The sequence below is a fragment of the Bidens hawaiensis genome, unplaced genomic scaffold (assembly GCF_021521415.1).
Source record: "Bidens hawaiensis isolate Kalapana, Puna unplaced genomic scaffold, B.hawaiensis_p1.1 tig00029297_1, whole genome shotgun sequence".
Classification (NCBI taxonomy): domain Eukaryota; kingdom Viridiplantae; phylum Streptophyta; class Magnoliopsida; order Asterales; family Asteraceae; genus Bidens; species Bidens hawaiensis.
The window spans coordinates 243774-267187 of record NW_027494832.1 but is presented as its reverse complement, the minus strand read 5'-3'; the positions used below and the strand labels follow the sequence as shown (position 1 = coordinate 267187).

The 23414-nt window shown below is 36.1% G+C and overlaps 2 protein-coding genes and 1 long non-coding RNA gene across 3 annotated transcripts; 2 read left to right on the top strand and 1 right to left on the bottom strand.

Moving 5' to 3' along the window:
- Positions 1 to 5083: 5083 nt before the first annotated feature.
- LOC143578586 (calmodulin-binding receptor-like cytoplasmic kinase 3) lies at positions 5084 to 5886 on the top strand. Its single transcript, XM_077062119.1, has 3 exons — positions 5084 to 5635; positions 5754 to 5820; positions 5867 to 5886. Exons 1-3 carry the CDS (start codon positions 5084 to 5086, stop codon positions 5884 to 5886), a joined length of 639 nt encoding a protein of 212 aa, XP_076918234.1.
- Positions 5887 to 6786: 900 nt separating this feature from the next.
- Positions 6787 to 9430, top strand: LOC143578594 (uncharacterized). The gene is made up of 4 exons (XR_013143301.1): positions 6787 to 6816; positions 7976 to 8037; positions 8176 to 8262; positions 9375 to 9430. It is a non-coding gene; the product is annotated as an uncharacterized LOC143578594 (long non-coding RNA).
- A 631-nt stretch (positions 9431 to 10061) lies between these two features.
- On the bottom strand, positions 10062 to 22296 carry LOC143578593 (uncharacterized). Its single transcript, XM_077062124.1, has 13 exons — positions 22214 to 22296; positions 18321 to 18602; positions 17500 to 17573; positions 17265 to 17424; positions 16343 to 16367; positions 16158 to 16247; positions 15907 to 16078; positions 14350 to 14423; positions 14194 to 14257; positions 13169 to 13240; positions 11710 to 11846; positions 11547 to 11620; positions 10062 to 10367 (listed from the first exon to the last, which is right to left on the bottom strand). The coding sequence occupies exons 2-13, from the start codon at positions 18535 to 18537 to the stop codon at positions 10309 to 10311; spliced, it is 1218 nt and encodes a 405-aa protein (XP_076918239.1). The 5' UTR covers positions 18538 to 18602; positions 22214 to 22296; the 3' UTR covers positions 10062 to 10308.
- Between the last annotated feature and the right edge of the window lie 1118 nt (positions 22297 to 23414).

Below are 23414 nucleotides of genomic sequence, written 5' to 3'. Positions count from 1 at the left end.
ATGCGCAGACCAGCCAGCAGGGCTTCATACTCAGCCTCATTGTTGGTACTCTTGAAGTCCAACCTGATAGCATAAGTATATTCACGATTATCAGGGTCCATCAGTTTGAGGCCTGCGCCGGACCCTTCGCTGTTGGAGGCTCCATCAGTGAATAGCCTCCAAACATCTTCTTCATCATTTGCTCGCGGAGGATCTACCTCGCGCTGAGCTTCTTCAATCTTTCCGTCTGGGATTTCCGTGATGAAATCCGCCAAAACTTGACCCTTTATCGCTGGACGGGGCTTATAAGTGATCGTGTGTTCACCTAATTCCAGCGCCCACTTTGTCAGCCTTCCGGAGAGCGCGGGGCGTCGCAAAACTTGCTGGATGTTGTAACCAGTCAGAACTTCAATAGGATGACCATTGAAGTATCTATGGAGCTTGCGCGACGCGTGTGTTAGTGACAAAACTAACTTTTCCATTATGGAATAGCGCGTCTCAGGGTCTGTGAGCACCCGACTCACATAATATATCGGCGTTTGTATCCCCTTGCGATCCACCAATAATACTGCGCCGATCGCGCGGTCTCCAGCTGACAGGTACAATGTAAGGGTCTCGCCAGGAAGTGGAGCTGTGAGCGCTGGCATTTAATGAGACATTCTTTTATCTCATTGAAAGCTTGCTCAGCCTCAGGCGTCCACTTGAATTGGCTCTTCTTCAAACAGTTCCTCAGAGGTGTTAACGAATGGAGTAGATTTGCTGGCGTGGTTCGCTAGGAACCTGTTGATTGACACCAATCTACCATTCAGCTTCTGAACCTCTTTCATGGTGGATGGTGAAGGCATGTCAAGGATGGCTTCCACCTTTTCAGGGTTCACCTTGAAACCATCCTTAGTGACCATTACACCAAGAAATTTCCCCTCTTCTGCGCCGAAAGTACATTTGCTCGGGTTGAGCTTCATGTTAACCTCCGTTAGGCGCTGAAGGGTTTCCCTCGATGTCTTGAGCATTTGTCTCTCCTCCCTGCTCTTGATCACCAAATCATCGACGTAGACTTCTAGATTTCTTCCGATTTGTTCACTGAAAACCGAATCCATAAGTCTCTGATAGGTTGCGCCCGCATTCTTTAAACCAAAGGGCATTTTTGTGTAACAAAAAACACCCTTGTCGGTTCTGAAGGCCGTCTTGTCTTCATCCTGTGGTGCCATTTGAATCTGGTGATAGCCTTTATAGGCATCCAGGAAACATTTGAGCTTGAATGGCGCCACGGAGTCCACCTTTGCGTCGATGTTTGGGAGGGGTAACAATCTTTCGGACATGCTTTGTTGAGGTCCTTGAAGTCAATACACATTCTCCATGACCCGTTTGCTTTTCTTTACCATCACAGGATTGGCTACCCATGTCTGGTATCGAATTGGGCGGATGATGTTTGCGCGCAACAGGTCCTCCACTTGCTCATTCATGGCCTTCGCCTTTTCATCCCCCATGATTCTCTTTTTCTGTGCAATTGGCTCCACCGACTTAAACGTGTTAAGAGAATGTTGCGCCAAGTCTCGCGGGGACCCCCGTCATATCGGAGTGTTGCCACGCGAAAACCGACGTGTATTTTGTAAGCAACTTTTTCATTCTCAATCTCGTTTCGTCTGAAATGGTAGCGCCAATTGTGACCGTTTGCTCTGGGAATTTTGGGTTTAAAATCCACTTCTCTGGCGCATTGTCAGCCATTGTAAGTTTCATTCTCCCTTCCCGCGGCGTGCTTGTCACTGCGCACAAATGATCGCGGTAAACAAATGCTACGCCTGTTGTTGTAGGGATCCCCAATGCGCCGTGCGCTGGCGACGGTACAGCATTAAATTGGGCAAATCGTTCCCCTACCCAGGATCATATTGTGGCATGACGTGGTGGGCAAGACCAAGAAGTTGACAACTTCGGCTCGCTTGTGCTCATCATCCCCCATAGTTAGTTCAAAACTGAATCTGGCCTAGGGGATGTATGATTTCATTTGAGACACCACAGATCGGTGCGTTCACAATTTCGAGCCGCGCTTGGTCTGCCGGGTCTAACTTCTGAAACACTGCTCATACATAATGTCAGATTCGCTTCCAGTGTCCACCAGGACCTTTGACACTTCGTAATGAGCAATGTGTGTGGTAATGACTAGAGGACTGCTTATTGAAGGGCCTCCCCTGATTCTTGGAAGATGACTTGCTGCTCGCGCCAATCTCCGTGAATTTGCGCGCTTCTCTTTCTTGACGTCTGCCCTTGTCGTCCCCCCTCAGCCACACAGATTCTTTTGTACTTCTTGCTGGCAGAGGCTCCCTCCGGTTGCTCATCTTCTATTCTTTGGTTTTTTACCAAGTGAGCCAGCCTGCCCGACTTTACATCCTTCTCGATCGCATCCTTTAAATGATGGCATGCGTCGGTGTTGTGGCCCGGGGACCTGTGAAATTCACAATATTTGCCACTGTTTTGCGGTCCCTTGTAGTGTAGTTGTTTGGGAGGCTTGAATTGGACATTCTCAGTACTTAACACCTGTGAAGGTGTTTTAGTGAGAGGAGTCCATATTCTTGGCAGAGGTCTGCTGGGATCTCTGCCGCCCTCCCTCTTGTCACCCTCCCCGTGTTTACGAGCATCCTTTTGGGGCTGGGGTGAGCTTGGTTGCGCTTGTTTTTCCGCGGAAGAAAAACTTGTTGGCTGCAACCTGGACCATACAGAGTTCTGTTTGGCCCTCTTCTCTTTGCTGCGCGGTGATTCAGCCTGATGCGCTCTTTCTCTTGCCCTATCTTGGGCAATCTGTTTCTCATTTCTCGCGAAAACTCGCGATGCCTCCATTAACTTGGCCCACGTGGTGGGCCATACCATCTTTGCTTACGAGAGCTCGTCGTAACTGATCACTGCGCGCGCCTTGTATAAAGGCCACGCGCAGGAGCTGCTCAGTTATGCCCCCGATTGCCAGGGACTCCTGATTGAAACGAGTGATGTAATCTTCAATCGTTTCATCATTCCTGCGTATGCAGTGCATGATGTCATCAGGATCGCGCGTGTGCCTGCGCTGCTGTACGAAGTGGGCTTGGAACTTTTCTAATAGTTCCTCGAACCCATCAATTTGCCCTGTCGGCAAGCTTTCGAACCATACCCGCGCAGCGCCCGTGAGGCAGCGAGCAAACATATGACACCATGTTGGCATCGTCCAGCTCTCTAGGTTTCCGTGTTATAGAAACCCCTGCAAAAAGTCATCTGGATCTGTTGTGCCATCATATTTGCCCAGACCACTTGGCATCTTGGTCTTGTGCTGGATGGGAGCCTGCGCGATGCGCGCAGTAAACTTTGAGTGTTTTACCAGGATGGCTGGTCTGTAGGGTGTGGTTACGTCAACTTGCCCTCTGACCGGTGGGCTGTATGGCATGTGCAGATCCAGATCTGCTCTGGCCCCAGGCGCCATGTTCACAGGCGCGCGGAGCTGCGAGCCTCCTGCATGAGTATCCCTTGTCTTCCTCATGCTATGCACTTCTTCATCACTGAACTCAGTGTGTGCAGTGTGAACAGAATGCCCTTCTTCCGGCGCGCGCGGCCTTTTTGTAGGCTGCTTATCAATCGCTTGCCTTTGTGTTTGGTCGGCTAGCTTCTTCTGTTTGATCATTTCAGTGTACTTTTCCATCAGACGCCGCTGCTCATTTATGAGCCATTCATTCGGATCGTTTGCTTCATCTTCTGGACCCATTGGTCCTTTCAGCTTCGCGCCGGCCATATTTTGTAACGTATGATCGTCTGGAGGAGTTTCAGTCTGGCCGTGAGGGGTTGTGACGAAGGGACGGTTGCTGGTGGTACGCGTAGAATCACGCGGAACCCTCAGAACCTGCTGTCCGTCGTTAACACCCTCACGTTCAATATCCTCCAGAGCTTGATCAACGTTACGAACTCCAGAAACCATGGTGATTGATTTTTTTTCGTAGATCTGGATGAGATCTGATTGCCGTTTGTAACAGTGGATGGCGCCAATGATGAAACGTGGATCTACTCACTGGTAGCAGATCTACTTTCCTCGGGTATGATTAAACTGTTTCACCGATGGTTCCTTTGAATCCGTGTTCTTCCACCTACAAAATGAACAGCGCCGTTACTTACCCCTCAGAAAGGGACAGAGGGGTCCTCTTTGGGGTAACCCTCCGGCGTGAGAATCAGTATCTTTGTGGAGAAGATAATAAAGTGTGAGTCAGTGAAATCTCAAGAGTATTGCTGAATCGCTGAATACTCTTGATTGTGTGACTGTGTGTTTTTTCTGTAACTGACTGTGAGTGAATATAATTCAATATGATTGAATGTGATATCACTGCTTGTAACTGTCAATGATTGAGTGTGAATGAATGTGTCATCAAAGTGGAGTTGATGCTGTATTTATAGTGCTAGGGTTTCCACTGGCTGGGCTCAGCCTCGTTGGCCTCCTCCAATCGCACTGCGCCCACGTGTCCTCTGGGACACCTGGCGCTTTCTCGTTGGTTGAAATCATGTGGTAGCACATGTGTCATGCTGAGTTGTCGACCTTTCATTTGGCAGCTGTCAACATCAGCATATTCTTACTCCTTAAAAAGATGCCTTCTAGAAGAGTGTCTGACGTGCACAATCAAGGTTGCCCTGATCCTGATTTGGATAAGGACGAGGTTGATTATGTGCACGTGTGATATGCGCCCATCCTGAGGATGCGCGAAGTCTTCTTTTTATTCTCACGCGCAGATATTTCATGCGCAGGTGTGATATGCACGAGCGTGTGATATGCGCCGCGCGCTGGTGCGCCACGCGCATATGTGACACGCGAGCATATGTGATGTGCAAGAGCATGCGATATGCGCCGCGCGCATATGTTATGCGCGAGCATATGATGCCTGAGCATGTTTTGTATGCGCGATGCGCCTGGGTTTTGGCTTTCGTGCCTTCATAATGTCTTTATCTTGTGGGTTGACCCGCCTTGCTTGGTGTTGAGGCGGGTACATACCTCTTCACACTTCTTGGCTTTTGCGAGGAAGATAACGAAAAGATCCTTGTTTATGAGCACGCTGAGCATGGAAGCTTCGATAAGTTTATATGCGTGGACACAACTCTAACATGCATGCAAAAGATTAATATATGTATTGATGTAGCCTTGGGTTTGGATTATCTTCATAACCGCGTTGCAGAAAAACATAGAGTTATCCATAGGGATATAAAGAGTTCAAATATTCTTTTAGATCACAACTGGAAAGGTATGATATCCGATCTAGGACTTTCGAAAGTAGGCCGTGTGAATGAAAAAGACACTTTCCTTGTTACCGACGCTTGTGGCACACTTGGTTATTGTGATCCCGTGTATATACAAACCGGGGTACTCACAAAAGAATCTGATGTTTATTCATTTGGGGTCATATTGTTTGAAGTTTTGTGCGGGAAGTTGTGCTTTATAGAAGTAGACGATAAACGGGGGTATCTTGCCCATTATGCTAAAGACTACTACAAAGAAGACAAATTACATGAAATTATTGATCCTCTCGTGGCGGAGCAATTGTACCCAGGTTCGTTGAAAGAGATATCGTATATTGCGTATCAATGTTTGCATAGGGATAGAGAAAAACGACCTTCGATGGATTTGGTGGTAAAGAGACTTAAGCAAGCGTTGGAAGCACCGGTAAGTTTAAATTTATAGAAACATGTATACTAACTAGTTAACAAGAATGAACTAATACATTAGAGTTGATACATCAAGCATAAACCACTAAACATAACGTGATAGGCTCTTTGTACAGGAGAAATATATTCATAACAACTGCGACGAATACAACGAACCTATATCGAAGTCTGCATCCTTACCTGGTACTTTACTATCCTTAATTACCATATTATTGATATATGTGGTTAGGACTAGCTTATATGACATAACAAAACCCTTCTAAAAAAGAACTTGGTATGCAGTTTAACAGAAGCAACAAGTTCACAAAAAAAAATGATAATCCAAACCAATGTGTTTGGCTTGTTTGTGAGAGAGAGGATTTTGAGTGAGAAATCAAGCACTTCGATTATCACAGGGAATATTTGGGCGGTTAGGCGGTAAGGCATGAAGTTCTTGAAGAAGATGACTAAGCCATACTATCTCAGCAGCTGCATTTGCCATAGCTCGATATTCAGATTCGCAACTGGAACGAGCAATAGTAGGTTGTTTCTTAGCACTCCATGAGATGGTTTCCACAAAAAAATAAAAAATAAAAAAAATAGAGTAACCATAAGTAGATCGACGTGTTTCGAGCCCAGTAAGCATCAGAGTAACCTAGTAGGGAAGTATGAAAGGGCCGTTAGTAGTGAAGACCAAAGGCAAGAGTACCCTTAATATATCTGAGAATCCGTTTGACAGCTTCATAATATGTAAGTGCTGGAGCATGTAAAAACTGATTTAACTTGATTAACAACGTTGGAGACGTCAGGGACGAGTAATTGTGAGATACTGAAGAGCCCCCACAATCGAAAGATAATGAGTAGGATCCGAGTATAGTTCACTTACAGACACAAAAAACATTAGTGCTTAAAGGTGTTGGTGCCAGTTTGGCATCCAACATCTTAGTGGGAGTGAGTATATTAGTGGTATATTTGGATTGGTTTAAATTGAAGTATAGATAACTTCAAGCCCAAGAAAGTAGTTAAGCTCCCTCAAATATGTATTGTTAATGTCGATTGACGTGTGTGTTTTGATGCAGTTGGGGTTTTTTCGTATACGGAAATGGTGAGTAGGATGAAGGAGGAGGAGAGGAATGAAAGAGCTATACGGAATCTGTCGAACTTCCAGAGAATCGAAGGTGTATTAACTGCAATAGTTTGGTATTGTCTTCACCTGTTTCTGGCATTAACTTAAATAAAACTAGGGCTGAGCACGGTTTGGTTATTAGGCGAAACCAATACCGAAACCGAAGTTTCGGTTTTTTGAACATATAAACCGTTCGGTTTTTTGGTTTTTTGGTTGCAGTTCGGTTATAGTTGTTTTTTTTTTCAATTATGTAAACAATGCAAAAAAAAAAAAAAAAAACGAAGATGATGATTTTAAGCTTGTAAGAGCGTATTAAGGTACCACAAATATATTGAATACGAAGATGTGCCCTGCTTGCGGTGCGCGCATATAATGTATATATGCGTGAACCCTCGCGGTGGGCAAAAGTAAAATTGCACTAATTTTGACGTTATTTTACTAATTTTGTGAAAATAACGTTAAAAGTGATGGAAGGTTAATCACGCATCATGTGGTGGCGTTGATAGCCGAAAGACAAGGGTACATGCACCAATCAGCCGGCGTCCCGATGATTGAGTGCTATGTGCCTTATGTAATATGTCCAAGGCTTGATGCAATACTACTATCCAGCCGGGGGTCTCACCGGAAGCAGCCTCTCTATCCCCATGGGGTAGAGGTAAGGCTGTCTTACATCTTACCCTCCTCAGACCCTACCATAGCTTTGCTATTGGTGGGATATACTGAGTACGATGATGATGATGATGATGATGAAATATATTGAATACAAAACAAAAAATAGACGCGAGTTACGTGGAACCATACGAATACAAAGTTGCTAGAGTAGTAGAGTTTAAAACTCAACAAAAATTTTAATCAGAAAAGAAAAAAACACTAAAAGTTTAGTCCTAATCTTCATTCATCATATTGTTCATCTTCAAAGTTTAGTCTTAGTCTTCATCATCTTCATAATCTTCATCACCATCAATCGGCTCGGCTCGGTTCGTTTTTTATTTTTTCTGTTTTTTAAAAATGGAAAACCGATCCGAAACCGAAAATTCGGTTTTTCAAAAAAACAAAAATTTAACTATCGGTTAATGTTTCGGTTAGGTTAATTCGGTTTTCTGCTCACCCCCAATTAAAACGTAGCTACAGTAATACTGACACTGATCTTGGTACAACTTGCATTCAACCATGTTGGCTAATAGTTTTATTATTGTGGCATTGATAGTTTTAGTATGTTTATTTCCTTAACAGGGACCTCAGTATGTTTGCACAAGCTTCTGGACATTTGTTTGCACAAATTGCAGTGCCATACAGTAAGTTTTAACTTTTTATGGTTGATAAATAACTTGCATTTCTCTAGGGAAAGAATTACTTAGATAAAATTGTTACTTAAAATAACTTTGAACTTGTTACATGCGTTATATTAAAACATGTATTTCGATTTTCTACAGTCGTGAATTCACTCACAGGGTAAAATCCGTGTCGATGGCCAAATTTACCACACAGAAGTTAGCGCCCTCCAAGGAGGAGGAAATGCGGTAATGTGGTTGCATATATACATTTTTTTTAATATTTTAGGGACATTTGTTTAACCTATCCTGCTATGGGCACTATGCAGGGATGAGACTTTTTTTTCCCGAATACCCGTACCTTTACCCATTTAGTATCCGAACCTGTACTTGTATCTGTACCTGTACCCATCTATTCGGTACATGCACCAAAATTTACTGATTTTACGTACGGGTATTATGGTACTCGGTACCCGTTAAGAATATGTAGGGGTTTTTATTGGAATTTCCAAAACTTATAACTCTAACCGTGTTTTTATTGGGATATCCTCAAGGCTTCAAGCGGACTTTTCAAAACCATTGATAATCAAAATATCAAATACTAACAGTTCTAATCAAACCCTAGATCTTCTTCTTCTTCTTCTTCTTCCAATCAGTATCTAGTAACAGCCACATGAATGGATGTTATATTATGGTTGATTTGTTTCATTTTTAGTTTTGGTAGTGGATTACGGATTTGCTTTTGGTATTATAGATAATTGATTGTCGGTACCGTACAAGTATCAATACTAAACTTATTGGAGAATTTTCTAAAGAAAAAAGTGGTACCAAAGCGAGTACTGTCCCTAAACTACCCGTACTCGTACCTGTACCCATACCCGTACCATATAATTCGGGTATGGGTATTGGTTCTTAGATTTACTGATTTTTGGTACGGGTACAATACTGATATCATCCCTAGTTATGTGTATTAAAACTTTTCTTGGCCACGCAAATATACTATAAATCAGGCTAAAAGCATGCATGATGCTATAACAAAAAAGGAAAAAAGAAGTCTTTTTACACTGATTCAATGCTTAATGATATTCAGATGCATTAAATAATTGATTTTAGTTCTTTTAAAAACTTTTTTAAGGCATTATTATTATTATTATTATTATTATTATTATTATTATTATTATTATTATTATTATTATCTTTAGGCATGTTCTTTTTGCTAGATTTGGTATTAGCAAAATTGAAAATTCAGTACATCAATGACCTCTACATACATTACTCGATTATATGATTACTTGACAATGAGATATAATCTATCAAAATTTACCAAGTTCGATTTTGACCTCTTCTATTTGAAAAATCAGAGTGCAAAGGAGATATATTTTAAAGAATGGGATGCACAACGTCAATCCTTTCCCGAAAACTGGTATCTGGTTGTGAATGTAGCGCAATGCTTTTTCTTTCAAATACAAATTGCAATTAAGATATTTTCTCTTTTGACAGTAACACTGAGAAACTTCGCAACTTCATTAAGCATGCCTACGTGGATAGAAGATATGCTGGTGAACTTACTGGACCCCACCAATACGGTTCTAACTAACGATAACTTTTGCTCATAGCCTCAAAGACAAATTTTATAATTGTAATTTTGTAAAAAAAATGAATCACTTATTACACCATTTTACTAGAAACTTGATTTGCCATATTTAATCTGCTTTCTATTAAACAAATCATGTTTAAGGTTGACATGTTTAAGCCGTTTGAATAAGCACGTCAATCCATTTATTTAATGTGTACACAATTTGTCAACCCGTATGACTCGTTTAGATAAATATGATAAGTAGCTCGTGTTTGGGTTACACAACTTTAAGGGTTTCCGGGTTAGGTTCGTTGTGTGTGTGTGTGATATAATTATTATTTTGTTTCGTTACATAATGACACTCATATTTATAACCAAAAACAGCTAAAATCCAAACTTAAATACACAATAACTTGTAATTGTAATTTTTCTTCATCAATATTTATACATAAATATACAACCCAATATAAGAGTTTACATTTCCTTTTACAATGGCTTCTCTCAAGGGTCATGGCTATTTGTTTTGCCCTGTGTCATATCCAATATATATGTATACATATGTATAACATAAGAAACAAATAATTGTTGAATTAGGTTGGATATTTACGGGTTCATACCGTTAAACGTTTCCTTCTTTCTTGACTTCATATAATTTTGCGACATAATACTTGGCGGATATTTATATAACATTGCTTCATTAGTTTGGTTAAGGCGAGTCTTCATTCGTTTATCTCTACCTGTCCGTTTTTCCACACGATAGGAGCTACTAACATCCACACTACAAACATACCGTTATTTCGCTTTAGTATTACCAAAACCAAACGTCATACGATGTAACATATAGTACTATTGTTTTTAGATATATATTTAATATTTATACATTAGTGTTCATTTCAAAAAAGTTTTTCTGAGGGTGATGAATGGGTCGTGGGTTCATGACGGGCCCACAAGAATCTCGAAAATTGTGTCACTCACGCATGAATTCGAGCATAACAAGAATTTTCACTTGTTGACACGAACATGACCCGTTTAACTCAAAATTTTGTTTTATATAGTATTCATATATTAGGGCCAAGTTATTCTTTTTTTTTCCTGAACGACCAACTAAGTAACGCCGGGTACTCCGTACCCGGCCCCCATTGGCTAAAGGTAGCCTGCGCCAGCCACGAGTCCGGACGGACGGAGCCCCTAGCGGTCCACCTATTGAGGGATTCCCCGGATAAAACCCGACCCTCACATCCAATTTTTTTTCGTCATTGTGTCTTTGATCTCGCCATTGTGTATTTTTTTAATTTTTTTAATTTTTTTTAACGGGAATGATGGCGGAAACATTTTAGTTTTATTAATTTTTTTCGTTTTTTATTTATATTTTGAGTTATGATTTTTTATTATTATTTTTTTAATTTATTATTAAAGGGTTTTTTGTATGCTCACAAATCCTTCTCACACTTCTCATTTTTGTCTCCCTTTGTATTTTAACTTTACCATCATATATTAATATATAATACTACAAATATACAAGTAGTCAAGTAAAAATATACAAGTATACAGAATAATTCAAGCTAATTGCTCATTTTTCTTCTAAATTTTGGTGTAAAGTACTCAATAAGTTTAACTTATGACAATAAACATATTTATTATTATTATTATTATTATTATTATTATTATTATTATTTGTTTTGTCAAAACAAGTTAAAAAGGTACTTGTAAATTCAAAACTATATACTGCAGTAAAAGGAGTTGGTTTACTCTCTTGAGTGAACAATGTCTTTGTAACACAATTACAGCCTATGCCGTGTTTTTTTAACGCTAATTATATTTCATTTTCCGTCTATTTTTTTTAATATAACTTCTATAAATCCTTTGTTTCGTGAATTTCAAATATATCGTCAAATGAAAATTTTTTTATCTATGTTTCGATTTTCAAAAATAACACACACTAGAATTGAATACTTACGGTAAACGCAAACAGCAAGCCACTCGTTTACTATTCTAACCCAAGTACTAGTCCAACCAACGTCAATGGTCCACCTGCATAGAGTGCAGTTAAATAATTATATAAACAAAATAATTAAAGTTCAAATTAACTAACTAACTAACTAACTAAAATGTATATTTACTTTTTCATAGGGTGGTGATAAGTCCATCCGATTAATAACATTGCGAAGTACATAGCTCCTGTTGCGAAAACAAGGTGAAAGAATCCGAAACCATATGGTACATCATCTTCTTCCTCCTGTTTCTCTTCCTTTTTGAACTGCACATTAAATAACATTATTATTATTATTATTATTATTATTATTATTATTATTATTATTATTATTATTATCATCTTCACACACATTTTTTTTATTTAATTTATGCTATAGCTAAAGTAAATACAACAATATATGACTCGATACATAATCGTATTATATATATGGAATCACCCGTACGCCTGCATTAAAAAAAACATAACAAAACAAAACGGTCTGTTTGACAGGCGAAAATAAAGTGGTTTTAGAGTCTATACGAGTAACTTGTCACAAACATGTACGTTTTTTTATCTTACGAACAAATTTCATTTATGTACTTTTCGGGATTCATAATATTTCGTTTAAAAGTACAGTATCTGACATTTTTATTTACTTATTTATTTAGTTACTCGCTTAAGCGAATTTTCTTGAGTACATAAACCCTTTCAAAGATTAAAATTTTTAAAAGTACAAATTTGGTCAGGTTTGTACATTCTAAGACATGACATATTAATAAATTAAACAAAAGTAAACACTTTTCCAACTAATTTTATGACTATAAGTCTATATGTAGTGGAGGGGCTACAAAATGGGGTGATTTGCGCAATGTGGCGTCCGGTCAGCAAAGGGTAGGTTTTTGTTTTTGGGTTGTAATGGTGTTGTAGCCCCATATACATATATATGTATATATATCACACACTATTATAATAATAATAATAATAATATAACATAAACACGATCCGGCGACAAGTTCTCATCGCCCCCCCCCCCCTAATCGCCCATTTTGTCGGGTGGGGGGGGGGGGTGTTCGCGCCCCTTATTGCCCCGTCGCCCCATATTTGTCGCCAGTACGTTTTGCCTAAGGCTAAAATCTGATATAACAAGAACTAATATAAATTACAAATATATTCAAAATGAACATATTTTGTATTTTCTCTTTAGGTATTCACCTTATGGCCCTTCAAATTATGAGTTTAATCATTTTGTCTTGATAATTAAACATTTTTTTTTTATATGGAAAAGTAAGAGAGATTGTCATCTTAAAACAATTATATATATAGAAAAAGTTAGGATTTAGACTAAAGATTATCAATAGTTCAATACCTATATGCATTCTAGGCAATCTTTATAATAAAAAGTACAAGGTTAATGTGTTCCTCGCACTTCTCAACATACTATCGGTTCTGAAAAGAACGTCCTTACACACACATATATATATATATGTGTGTGTGTGTATGGATGAATATATATATTTTTAAGCAATGCTCAACAGAAAGCAATGTATAATGTAATTGTTTGAAGACAAAGACATAGTAGTTGTAAATAAAGAAATATTACCCAGTACCTGAAAACATTTAGAATCGATTCCAGTTGAGAAAGTTGCGATAACAATCGCCAGTACAGCAATAACAAAGCTCTGTTCACAACAAAATGAACTGAAACAAGTCAAACAGTTGAATCTTAAGCATCAAATAACTTGTTTCTAGTATCAAAGTCAACACTAATTATACATTTTACCTAGCAGTTAATGCGAAAAAATATCAGATATCAGTCAAGGACCGATATTTTTGAGATATTGGTTATCATGGTGAGATATTGGTAACTAGGTTAGAGCCCGTGCTCCATACGGGTAGAAAATATAATAAAAATAAAAAATATTATATGTAATATGAAAATTCAATTATTTCATATAATAATTTTTATTTATGACTTTTTTTATGTTATGCACTATAATTTTAAGATGAAAAAACAAATCTTGGTGTTTGATTTATTGTTATATTAAATATTGTGTATATAAAAATGATATTTATAACAAAATGTTGTCACAAAATTCAAAACTAAATTTACAAAGACTAAGGTTTTGTTGTAAAAAATAAAAATATATTATATTTTAAAATAAAAAAAGAAACGACGAACAATCTTAAATGGTTGTGTTAAAGAGATATGAGAAGACAATGTGATATTGTGAATTATGGAAATGTTAACAATTAAATATAATTTTGGTTTTATACTTGAAGAGAAATCACATTTATATATGTTAAGTCAAGAAATCAAACAAAATTACCACTTTAGTGTAGCAAGTAGGAACTGATTAAGACTTAACACGCTAACATTGAACACTAAAAAAATTAAGACTTAAAATACTGATATCGGAAATATCAGTGATATATCGGTCAGATATCGAGCCAATATCACCGATATTATCAGTACCAATATTTTTCCAAGGACCGATAACCGATAGTGATATCGACTGCGTAGCATTTTACTTACAAGTACAATTGAAAAATCAGCAAAAAAAGATATATTTTGAATTTTAAAAGTTATCATGTGTGTGTATATATATGTATGTATGAAAGGTGTGAGGCTTACAATGATGGTTAGCCAGTCTCTTGAGGTTTCAGATTTTCTTAGACATTTATCATCTGGTGGTTCACTGTATGCAAAACACACATACTCAAATATTAAGCAATCATGCTGCAAATTAACAATAATATTAATTAATAAGTTTTTAAGTCTTATAAATACCTTCTAATAGCAGACCAACATAGGAACACAACATAAAGTCCCATAAAACCTGGAGTCAAGAATCCGGCACTGATCTGTTTCAAAAAAAATAATAATAAGTTGTTATTCTAACAAGTAACGATTATGCATCCATTTAACTGTGAACGGGTCAATTCCACTTATGTGTTTGATCACAAACGGGCCAAACCGGTAAGTAAAAGAATTTTAAGTAGAAAAAAAACGGCTTAAACGGGCTAAAAGTTTCCCAAAATGTTATCTATTTTAGCTGTTTTACGCGTAAATTGCTGATGTGGCACTAGTTTGATCTATGTCATGCCAACCACCACATTAGATATCACAAGCAAAAATTTCTTATGAGGAAAATATATAACAAATTTATTTACAATTTTAATAAATGATGTATTTTTTTAAAAGGAATTACTCTATAGAATAAACCAAGTTTTGAAATTGTTCCAATCAGGTTACTCATATAATCTTTTGTTCCAATCAGGTCACTAAAGTTTATTTTTTGTTCAAATCCTATATATATTTTACATGGATAGCAGGTTTTGTAGGTTTTTTTATTTTAAATAGTTTGACATTGCAAAATATTTTTTTAAATATTGACAAAATTAGTAAAAATTGAGAGAAAAAAAAATAATTGTGAAAAATTGCAAAAAAAAAAACTGAAAAATTGAAAAAATAAATAAAAAAAACAAGATTTTTTATTTTTGCAATTTTTCAGAATTTTTTTTTTTTTGCAATTTTCAGATTTTTTTTGGCAATTTTTCTCAATTTTTTAAAAATATTTTGCAATGTCAAACTATTTAAAAATAAAATAAAAAACCTACATGACCTGCTATCCAGGTAAAATATTTAGGATTAGAACAAAAAGATTACTTTAGTGACCAGATTGAAACAAAAGATTTTATGAGTGTCAGATTGGAACAATTTCAAAACTTAGTTACTATTATATAGAGTTACCCCTTTTTAAAACTATAGATAAAATAATAAATAATGCCACATGGGATATGCATATAAACTAAAATGACTTGTGTTCAAGGAAATGGGTAAATCTTATATTTTGAGAAAAATATTATTGATGAGTAAATAAAGTTTAAGGTTAAATATGGGTAAATATGAAATTTTAAAGATTTATGAACATAAGGGTAAAATAGTCGTTTCTTAACTGGTTTCTAATGAAATGGGTAAAGTTTATATTTTGACCAGCTTGTAAGGGTATACATGATATTTCGCAAGTTTGTAAAGGTATATACGGAATTCTCCCAATCTTATAAATCAGCAAAAATATGGCCTTAAAACTAATTTAAACTCGGTTGCAAAATGATAACAAAGTGTAATATGGTATTTTTTTATAACGGGAGTCGTTAAAATCTAGAGAAAGTGTAACATTCGTTTATATTATGAAATTTACCCTACTTTTAATGTGTAACGCCTCAAATATTTTTATAAAGAGACTAGTTTAGAAAAAATAATCTTTTTCAACAAAAAGTATTTTGGGTCAACCCGAACCGACCCACTCATTTTGCCACCTCTAGTTCTTATGATTTAACTTACTTTTGGATGCAGAGAAACACTAGTCATAAGTTGTAGCAGTACAAGTGTCCATGTGATGAAGAAAATATTGAGTAGACAACTCGCTTGCGGTGTGTACCAAATGTACATTAAAATGATCCCGAATATGCAAACGATGTACGCAGCAGTTGCTAGCAGCATAGAATGAATGTGGCTGCGCAAATAAATTATACACGAAAAGTATTAATTACATGAAAAATAAATTTGATTATTTGGGTTCATTAATAACTTACCATCTCTCGGCGTATTTTTCTGACAGGCAGCAATCATTTAACCATGTAATGAAACTGATTATACTGATTAGCTGAATTAGCAAGAACACTCTACAAAATAATAACAATCAAGATCCATTAGAGGTTTTCGCACGATCAAAGTCATGAGGTTAAATTAAATGAAATAATTAAAAAAAAAAACATACCCTGCACCAAAATGTGCAATATCCCCTGCAAATGAATAACATTGCATCAGTTCAAATATGTAAGATTCATTTCGGTTGTGTAAATAAAAATATAGCTTATAAATGGGTTGTAGTCTTGTCAGGGCCGTCCCCGAGGATCGTTAAAGTTTTTGGGCCGAAAGAGAGAAAAAGTTTTGGGCCTTTAGCAAAAAAAAAAGAAAAATTCGGGCTTAAACAATTATATGTTTAAATGGGCTTTATTTGTTATGATTTGGGTTGGGCAAACAATTATTTTATAGAAATGGGCTTAAATAAGTTGAGTAATTGGGTTTAAACATTAAGAATATATTTTTTCTTTTAATTAAAAGTATGTAAAAAAAACTATAAAATAAAATTCGGGCCTACCGGGGTGATCGACCATCCTGCCCTCCTTCAAAGCCGGCCTTTAATCTTGTAGATAAAACCCTTATATTGGGCCCGACTCAACGGGTTTGGGCCCAATCTCAGGATGGCCCAATATAGTCATGAGTTGGATAGGATCTTTAATTTATAAAACCTTATAAATTATTTATGTTCACAAAATTCCATTAATATTTATAAGAAAAAAGTGAAACTTTTCACCAAAAAAATGTTTCAGACCGAACCAACCCGACCCATATAATGATCACCTGTTTTGACCCGACCCATAGCCTTAAAGGTGTTGTAGAGGATACCCATGTATTGGGCCCGGTCCAACAGGTTTAGGCCCAACTCAGGTAGGCCCAATAGGGTCAACAGTTTTAGAAGCTGGTTATTATAAAAAAAATACGAATTTACGGGGCAAAAACTGTTTCGGCCCAATCCAACCTGACCCAAAACAAGTGTCCCGTTTTGACCCGTTACCCATCCCTACCGTTTTACCAAATATGCACGTTACATGATTGATTATGTAATCAAAGCTAACCATATATCATAATAATATCGGTCGGAAGGAAAAATGGCAACACGATTAAGGTGATCATTAGGAAAATCTTGGCAGACCACCAACCCGAATGCCATAATTCTTTTCGTCCGTACAACTTCGAGGTTCCAGCCGTTGAAAGAGACATTGTGAAGTAAAATATCTAACATATGTTAAGGAAATAAATTTTTATCATAAGTTTGTATATAAGATTATTATGAATGATATAAAAGGATACAAAACAACCCATGCTAACTCTTAAAACTCCTTCTGTGCCTAAACAGTCTTTACCACCTTGGCAACTTTTTAATCCTGAAATAAAAAATAAGTTTTAGAAAATGCTTTTAGTAAAAATAAAGGGTAGAGTGTTGTTTTCGTCCTTGTGGTTTGGTTAGATTTGCTGTTTTGATCATTTTTTATTATTATTTTTTGTTAGCAAAAAGTCATCGCGCATTATGCGACCCTAAAAGTCAAAATGGCCCATTTGCGTCCCTGTGGTGGGAGTCAGTTACAGGTGCGAATGAGCCGAGCCGAGCCGAGCATGAGCTCGACTAGGCTCAAGTTTGGCTCGTTTAACTTACACGGAGCTCGAGCTCGGCTCCTTTCGAGATCTATTTTCAAAGCTCGAGCTCGGCTCGTTTACCATTTATTAATTATTTTTTATATATATTTTTAATTATTTTTGTATATATTTTTTTCAATTATAATTTTATGTATAAAGTAATATATATTATTTAGTTATTTTTATTTATTTTTTCATAATATTATATATACTAATTAGTAATTAATAAATTTATATGTTAAAAAATTATATAAATGGCAGGCTCGTTTAGGCTCGCGAGCCAGCTCGATCTTGATAAAGCTCGGCTCAATCGAGCTTTTTTACGAGCCGGTCTCAAGTAGTTTGCAAGCGGCTCGGCTCTTGCACCCCTAGCGTCAACATTATAACCACATGGACGCAAACAGAAATTCTCTCTGTTGAATTTGTGAGTGTTTTGATATGTGTTTTTCAAAAATTATTATTTCATAACGCATATCCAAATGCGCCCTCAAACTTACTCTTCATTTCGGTCAATGCACTCGGTCCATAGTCACGGACAGCCCACGCAAGCAAATTCGCTAACAGAAACATCACGCTGTAAACATATCTAGCCATCCAAGGATTCGACCCATAGCGGAACTGGGCCAACCACGAACCATTTAAAAGCTTAGCATACCGGTTGCTTATACTATCCGACGTGTTTACCATACCACCTTCAAGTTTTTTCACACTCATGAGATTATCGTATTATAAATACCAAGATCTTGTCCGGTTACACCACGGGCTTAGTTCCTTCTCATCTGCAAATTGTTAAGAGGTCAAGAAATCATAATGTGTATACTTGGTGCACTTAACAATTTATGTAACCACAAATAAGTAAATAACATGTTCATTGAACCTAGATATACATATAAAGCAAACATGCATTCAAACACTCATGGAATCTTAACTAGGATGGGACTTTTAAGTTATTCATATGTTTTTTTTAACGACCATTTAGATCACTAACGGGACACTGACCCACCTGATCATCTGTGAAGTTATTCATATGTTTTTTTTATGAACGACCATTTAGATCACTAACGGGACACTGGCCCACCTAAATTATCTCTGAAGTTATTCTTATGTTTTTTTTATGAACGACCATTTAGATCACCGACGGACTACTGGCCCACTTGATCATCTCCGAAGTTATTCATATTTTTTTTATGAACGGTCATTTAGATCACTGACGGGACACTGACCCACCTGATCATCTATGAATTTATTCATATGTAACTTAATTTTGAGTACTATTTATTAAATAAAGTTGGTTACAATCTCACAAAAGCTGAAACTACAAGCTGCATAACTGTTACTTCAATACAAGTATGTCAGAAAAATGTAATTTTTCTTTTAAGAGTAGTGTAGAAGACAAGTAGGAGCTAGCATATGTGGTCATCCATTTCTATTAATTTTTATTTATAATAAATGTGTTCATGCATTATTAAAATAATATAGCAAATTAGGCCATCTGGCCATGTGTAATGAGTTCACGCCCACATACCATATCATCATTCGGGGAATGGTGGGCTGGTGGTTAGGGCGGTCACAAGCGTAGAGCGAGTTTGTTTGTTTATTTAATTTTTTGAACACAATCACAATCACACTCCTCACCATTCTTTGTTAAAAAAAATATTTAAAAAAAAAAGTTGAACCCTTTGTGAGACTATTACACACCTCGGTGAGTGTGAAAAGCGAAGCATTCTTGTCTACGTGTGGTGGGTGACCCGGGCAACATTCTTTTTTCAACTTTTTAGTGAAACCATTACACATAGCCTTATAGAATTTACGCTCTAATTGAGTAAGTATGAACAGCTTGTGTATTTCTCTCAAACTTCACATTTATCAAATTTACACTTTAATAAACTAAAAATTCTCAAACTTACATATTACAGTCTAAGTAAAATAAAATTAATTTCTTTTAACCTTTTAAGTGTAGATAATGTATTATATTTAAAAAATTATTTTTAAAAAAAAAATTTATGTGAAGATATATCTGAAATTTTCTTTATAAGTACATTATAATTGGTGAAAATGGTGGAGTTATATCGGAAGAAATGGTGTCTGTATTCTTATTGAGAAATATAATTAATGGTGTAAACGTAATGGGTGTGTATGTTGTATCTTGTTTAGCTTCTTGCTATAGCCTTATTAATTATTCGTTCAATAAAATTAGCCGTTCAAAAAATAAAAGTATTATAATATTAATATTTCAGATGTTACCAAATTAAGGCTATGTATTTAACAACTAATAAAGTGAAGATTCTTTGCCGATGATGTGGGTGATCAGCAAAACCTGAAAAAAAAGTGAAAAGATACATATATACGTCGAGACAAACAAATTTTAAAGACTTTTTTATATTGTAACTTTCAATGGATATAAAATTTGAGTATAATATAATATTTTATATTCTTCTTTTGTTCACCAATACGAATGGTGCATACCGTTGCCACTAAGCAATCCTCGAATCCCACGATACTTAGGATTGGATCTCTACCTTTTCCTCACCAAACTTTATAGTGGTGATTTTAAATTTGTTGTATGAATACATTTTTCTTTTGAAAAATGTTTGAACCGACTCATAATTGTTCATACTAATTTTGATGCTTTCATTTAACAACACTATCAAAGTGAAAACCCCTAAGTGTAAAAAAATCACATTGAGTCAGATTTGAAACCTGAGACCATAAAGATCTCAAGTTCTCAACTCATAATCATTACCCGCATGTCATTAGATCATAAGGCCAAATACAAGACATAACTTTGGTGGTGTAAGGTTGTTTGACTTGACTGGTTTTAACCAAAGTTACGGGTTAAACCATGAATGACAAACCAAACTAGTCGGGCTGTATGGGTTTGGACTGGTCATCTTTACCGGTTCGACTGTTGGTTTTACAGCTTTATACCAATTTATTTGAAAAAAACTTTCTTCGGTTATTACTTTGTACAAAACATTTTTATAGAATAATTATCGTTCATATTATAACATGTTTATTTTCAAAAATAAATAAACCTATCAATGATAAAACGACATGTTTGGTTTACACAGCTGGTTTCATGTTTCAAACCGGAACCGAGAACTGGATATTTGGATCACAAGTTGGCCAATGTCCTTAAGTTTGATTAAAAGGTTAAGTACAATCCAAGTATATAATCTTACACAATCAGAATTTGTATAGAAGGTTAAAGAAAAGATATAAATGAAGTTTTGATCATTATTGCCATATTGAATTAATATATCTAGGTCACAATTAATTTACGTGTACGTTTGTTTTTCCATTTCATTTCATGTCAGGATAATGAAAATAAAGTTAATATATGTGACCACCCACAATCACATATGTGATATGACGCACAATATTAAATTAGCCTATATAAGAAATTTGAACACAATATTTATAAAAAGTTGTAAAAAATATTATATCCTAAATAAAATAAGGGTGATGTTAAAAAGCAACAATTTATTATTTGACATTTCATAGGGTTTATATGGTCTTATGAGTATGACATGTGGGAAATTACCATGCATGCTTTATAACATGTGATAATATGATGCATTACACACGGTAACGAAGTTTGAACGAAAGAAAACGGGTAAATTTATAAAGTAAAAAAAATTTCATATATGCCAAATGGGTTGTTCCTCAAAGTCATACGGGCTATATAACGTATTAGACCAACACACAAAAGAATGTAACAATGATATATGACACGTATGATCGCTTTTAGTATGTTATATGAAACGTATAAACAACGATTTATGAAAGTTGTCGTTTCAAAAAACAAAAAAACCATATACCGATATAAAATACTCTTTGTGAATGTGTACATCAATTACCAACATGACTAAGTTAAAAAATGGTCAGAAGTTTGAGTGATGTGTGGTACAAAAGTTTGATGCGATTGTATACGTTATATTCCTTTCGTGTTGTTACTTCCTAGACTTTCCACAGAGGGTAATTACTAGCAATAATAATTTGTACCGTACAAATGAACTATGCACATGACTCAACACAATCGGTACATGAATATATCTTTTCTATGTTTCGGTACATTAACTTTACTGGTACCAGGTACCAAACTGAACACCACAGAAATATTTTTTGAATACCGATACTGGTACCGACCGAACACAATTAGTACCAGTAATATCGGTATCATTTGGTTTTGGTATGTTCAGTAATTTCAATAGTACTGGTATCGAACCGAAAAATCAGTATGGTATTCGTTACCGTTTTAGTCAATAAACAGAGTCAGAAACTGCGAATCAACCGAATATTCGAAGAAATACGAAGATAGTAAAATCACACAAAACGCATATATTTTATGAGCAATTTGCATTGATTCGAGTTCAATGATTGAACGCACCTGATGATGAACGAGAATCGGTGTAAGAACAGCGATCGATTGAGCGTATTCTCCGTTCGAAATCCAGAAGTTTTCAGGTTTCTTCATCAGCATTGGAACAAGGAAACAATTGTAGTTATATTATTAGTATAATGAACGATGATATTCCTACACATTCATCAACAACTCAAACTGAATCGATTAAAAGGATCACGGGATATCAAATGCGATGCATAAATAGGATCTAAAAACCGAGTCGTAACAGGTTTAGTCAATAAAGAGAGTCCGAAACCGCGATTTAATCACGAAAATTGTTGAAAAAATCGATTAATTCTTAGTTTCGGACTCTGTTTAATCGGTTATTCGAAGTAAAAGGCATTACGATCGTTTACGACGTCAATAAACAGATTCCCAATTAAAAGATTATCCGACGAAAATCGTTCACATTCATCATTAGCAACTTGACGTATAAGCAATATTAGCAACAAAACGAATCAATCACACAGCTCAAAAATCAACTAATATGCATCATTCAGATCTCAAAACATCAAACAATTTGCACTGATTAGACTGAATCGATTGAAGTACAGTACGTTTTCGTCAAATAATCGATTAATTCGTAGTTTTGGACTCCGTTTAACCGATCATTTGACGAAAACGTACACCCTCATCAACTATTTGAAGTAAAGGACGCCAATAAACAGAGTCCGAAGCTACGACAAATCAATTATGCACATTCATCATTAGCAACTTGACGTAAGAACAATATTAGTAGCATTAAAACGATTAAAAGTCGTACCTGATGTGTATTTGCCGTTGGGAATATGTGAAATGAAGGTTTTAGGTTTTCAGGTTTTCTTCATAAGCAAGCAAGCATTCAAATAAAGAGAATGAATGAATGATTCCAAGCAGCAGTGCAAATTAACTACACAATTCTGGAGCCTTTTTAGTAGGAAAGAGAGAAGAATCCCTGCTTTTGAATTATTATAATCTGCTTTTGTTTTTTTTTTTTTTTTTGCTGTGCTTCAATTTGTTCATACATGCATGCCTATATATATATATATTATAATATATATCGTATGGAGAGAGAGAGAGAGAGAAAAAGAAGTAGAGGCTTAAGATTTGGTATTTCTTTCTGGGCTTGTTTGTTATGGTGATGGTAGAAAGGTAAAAAAATAAGAAAAATATATAGTCTTTAAAATTTTAATATTTTGGCATGGTA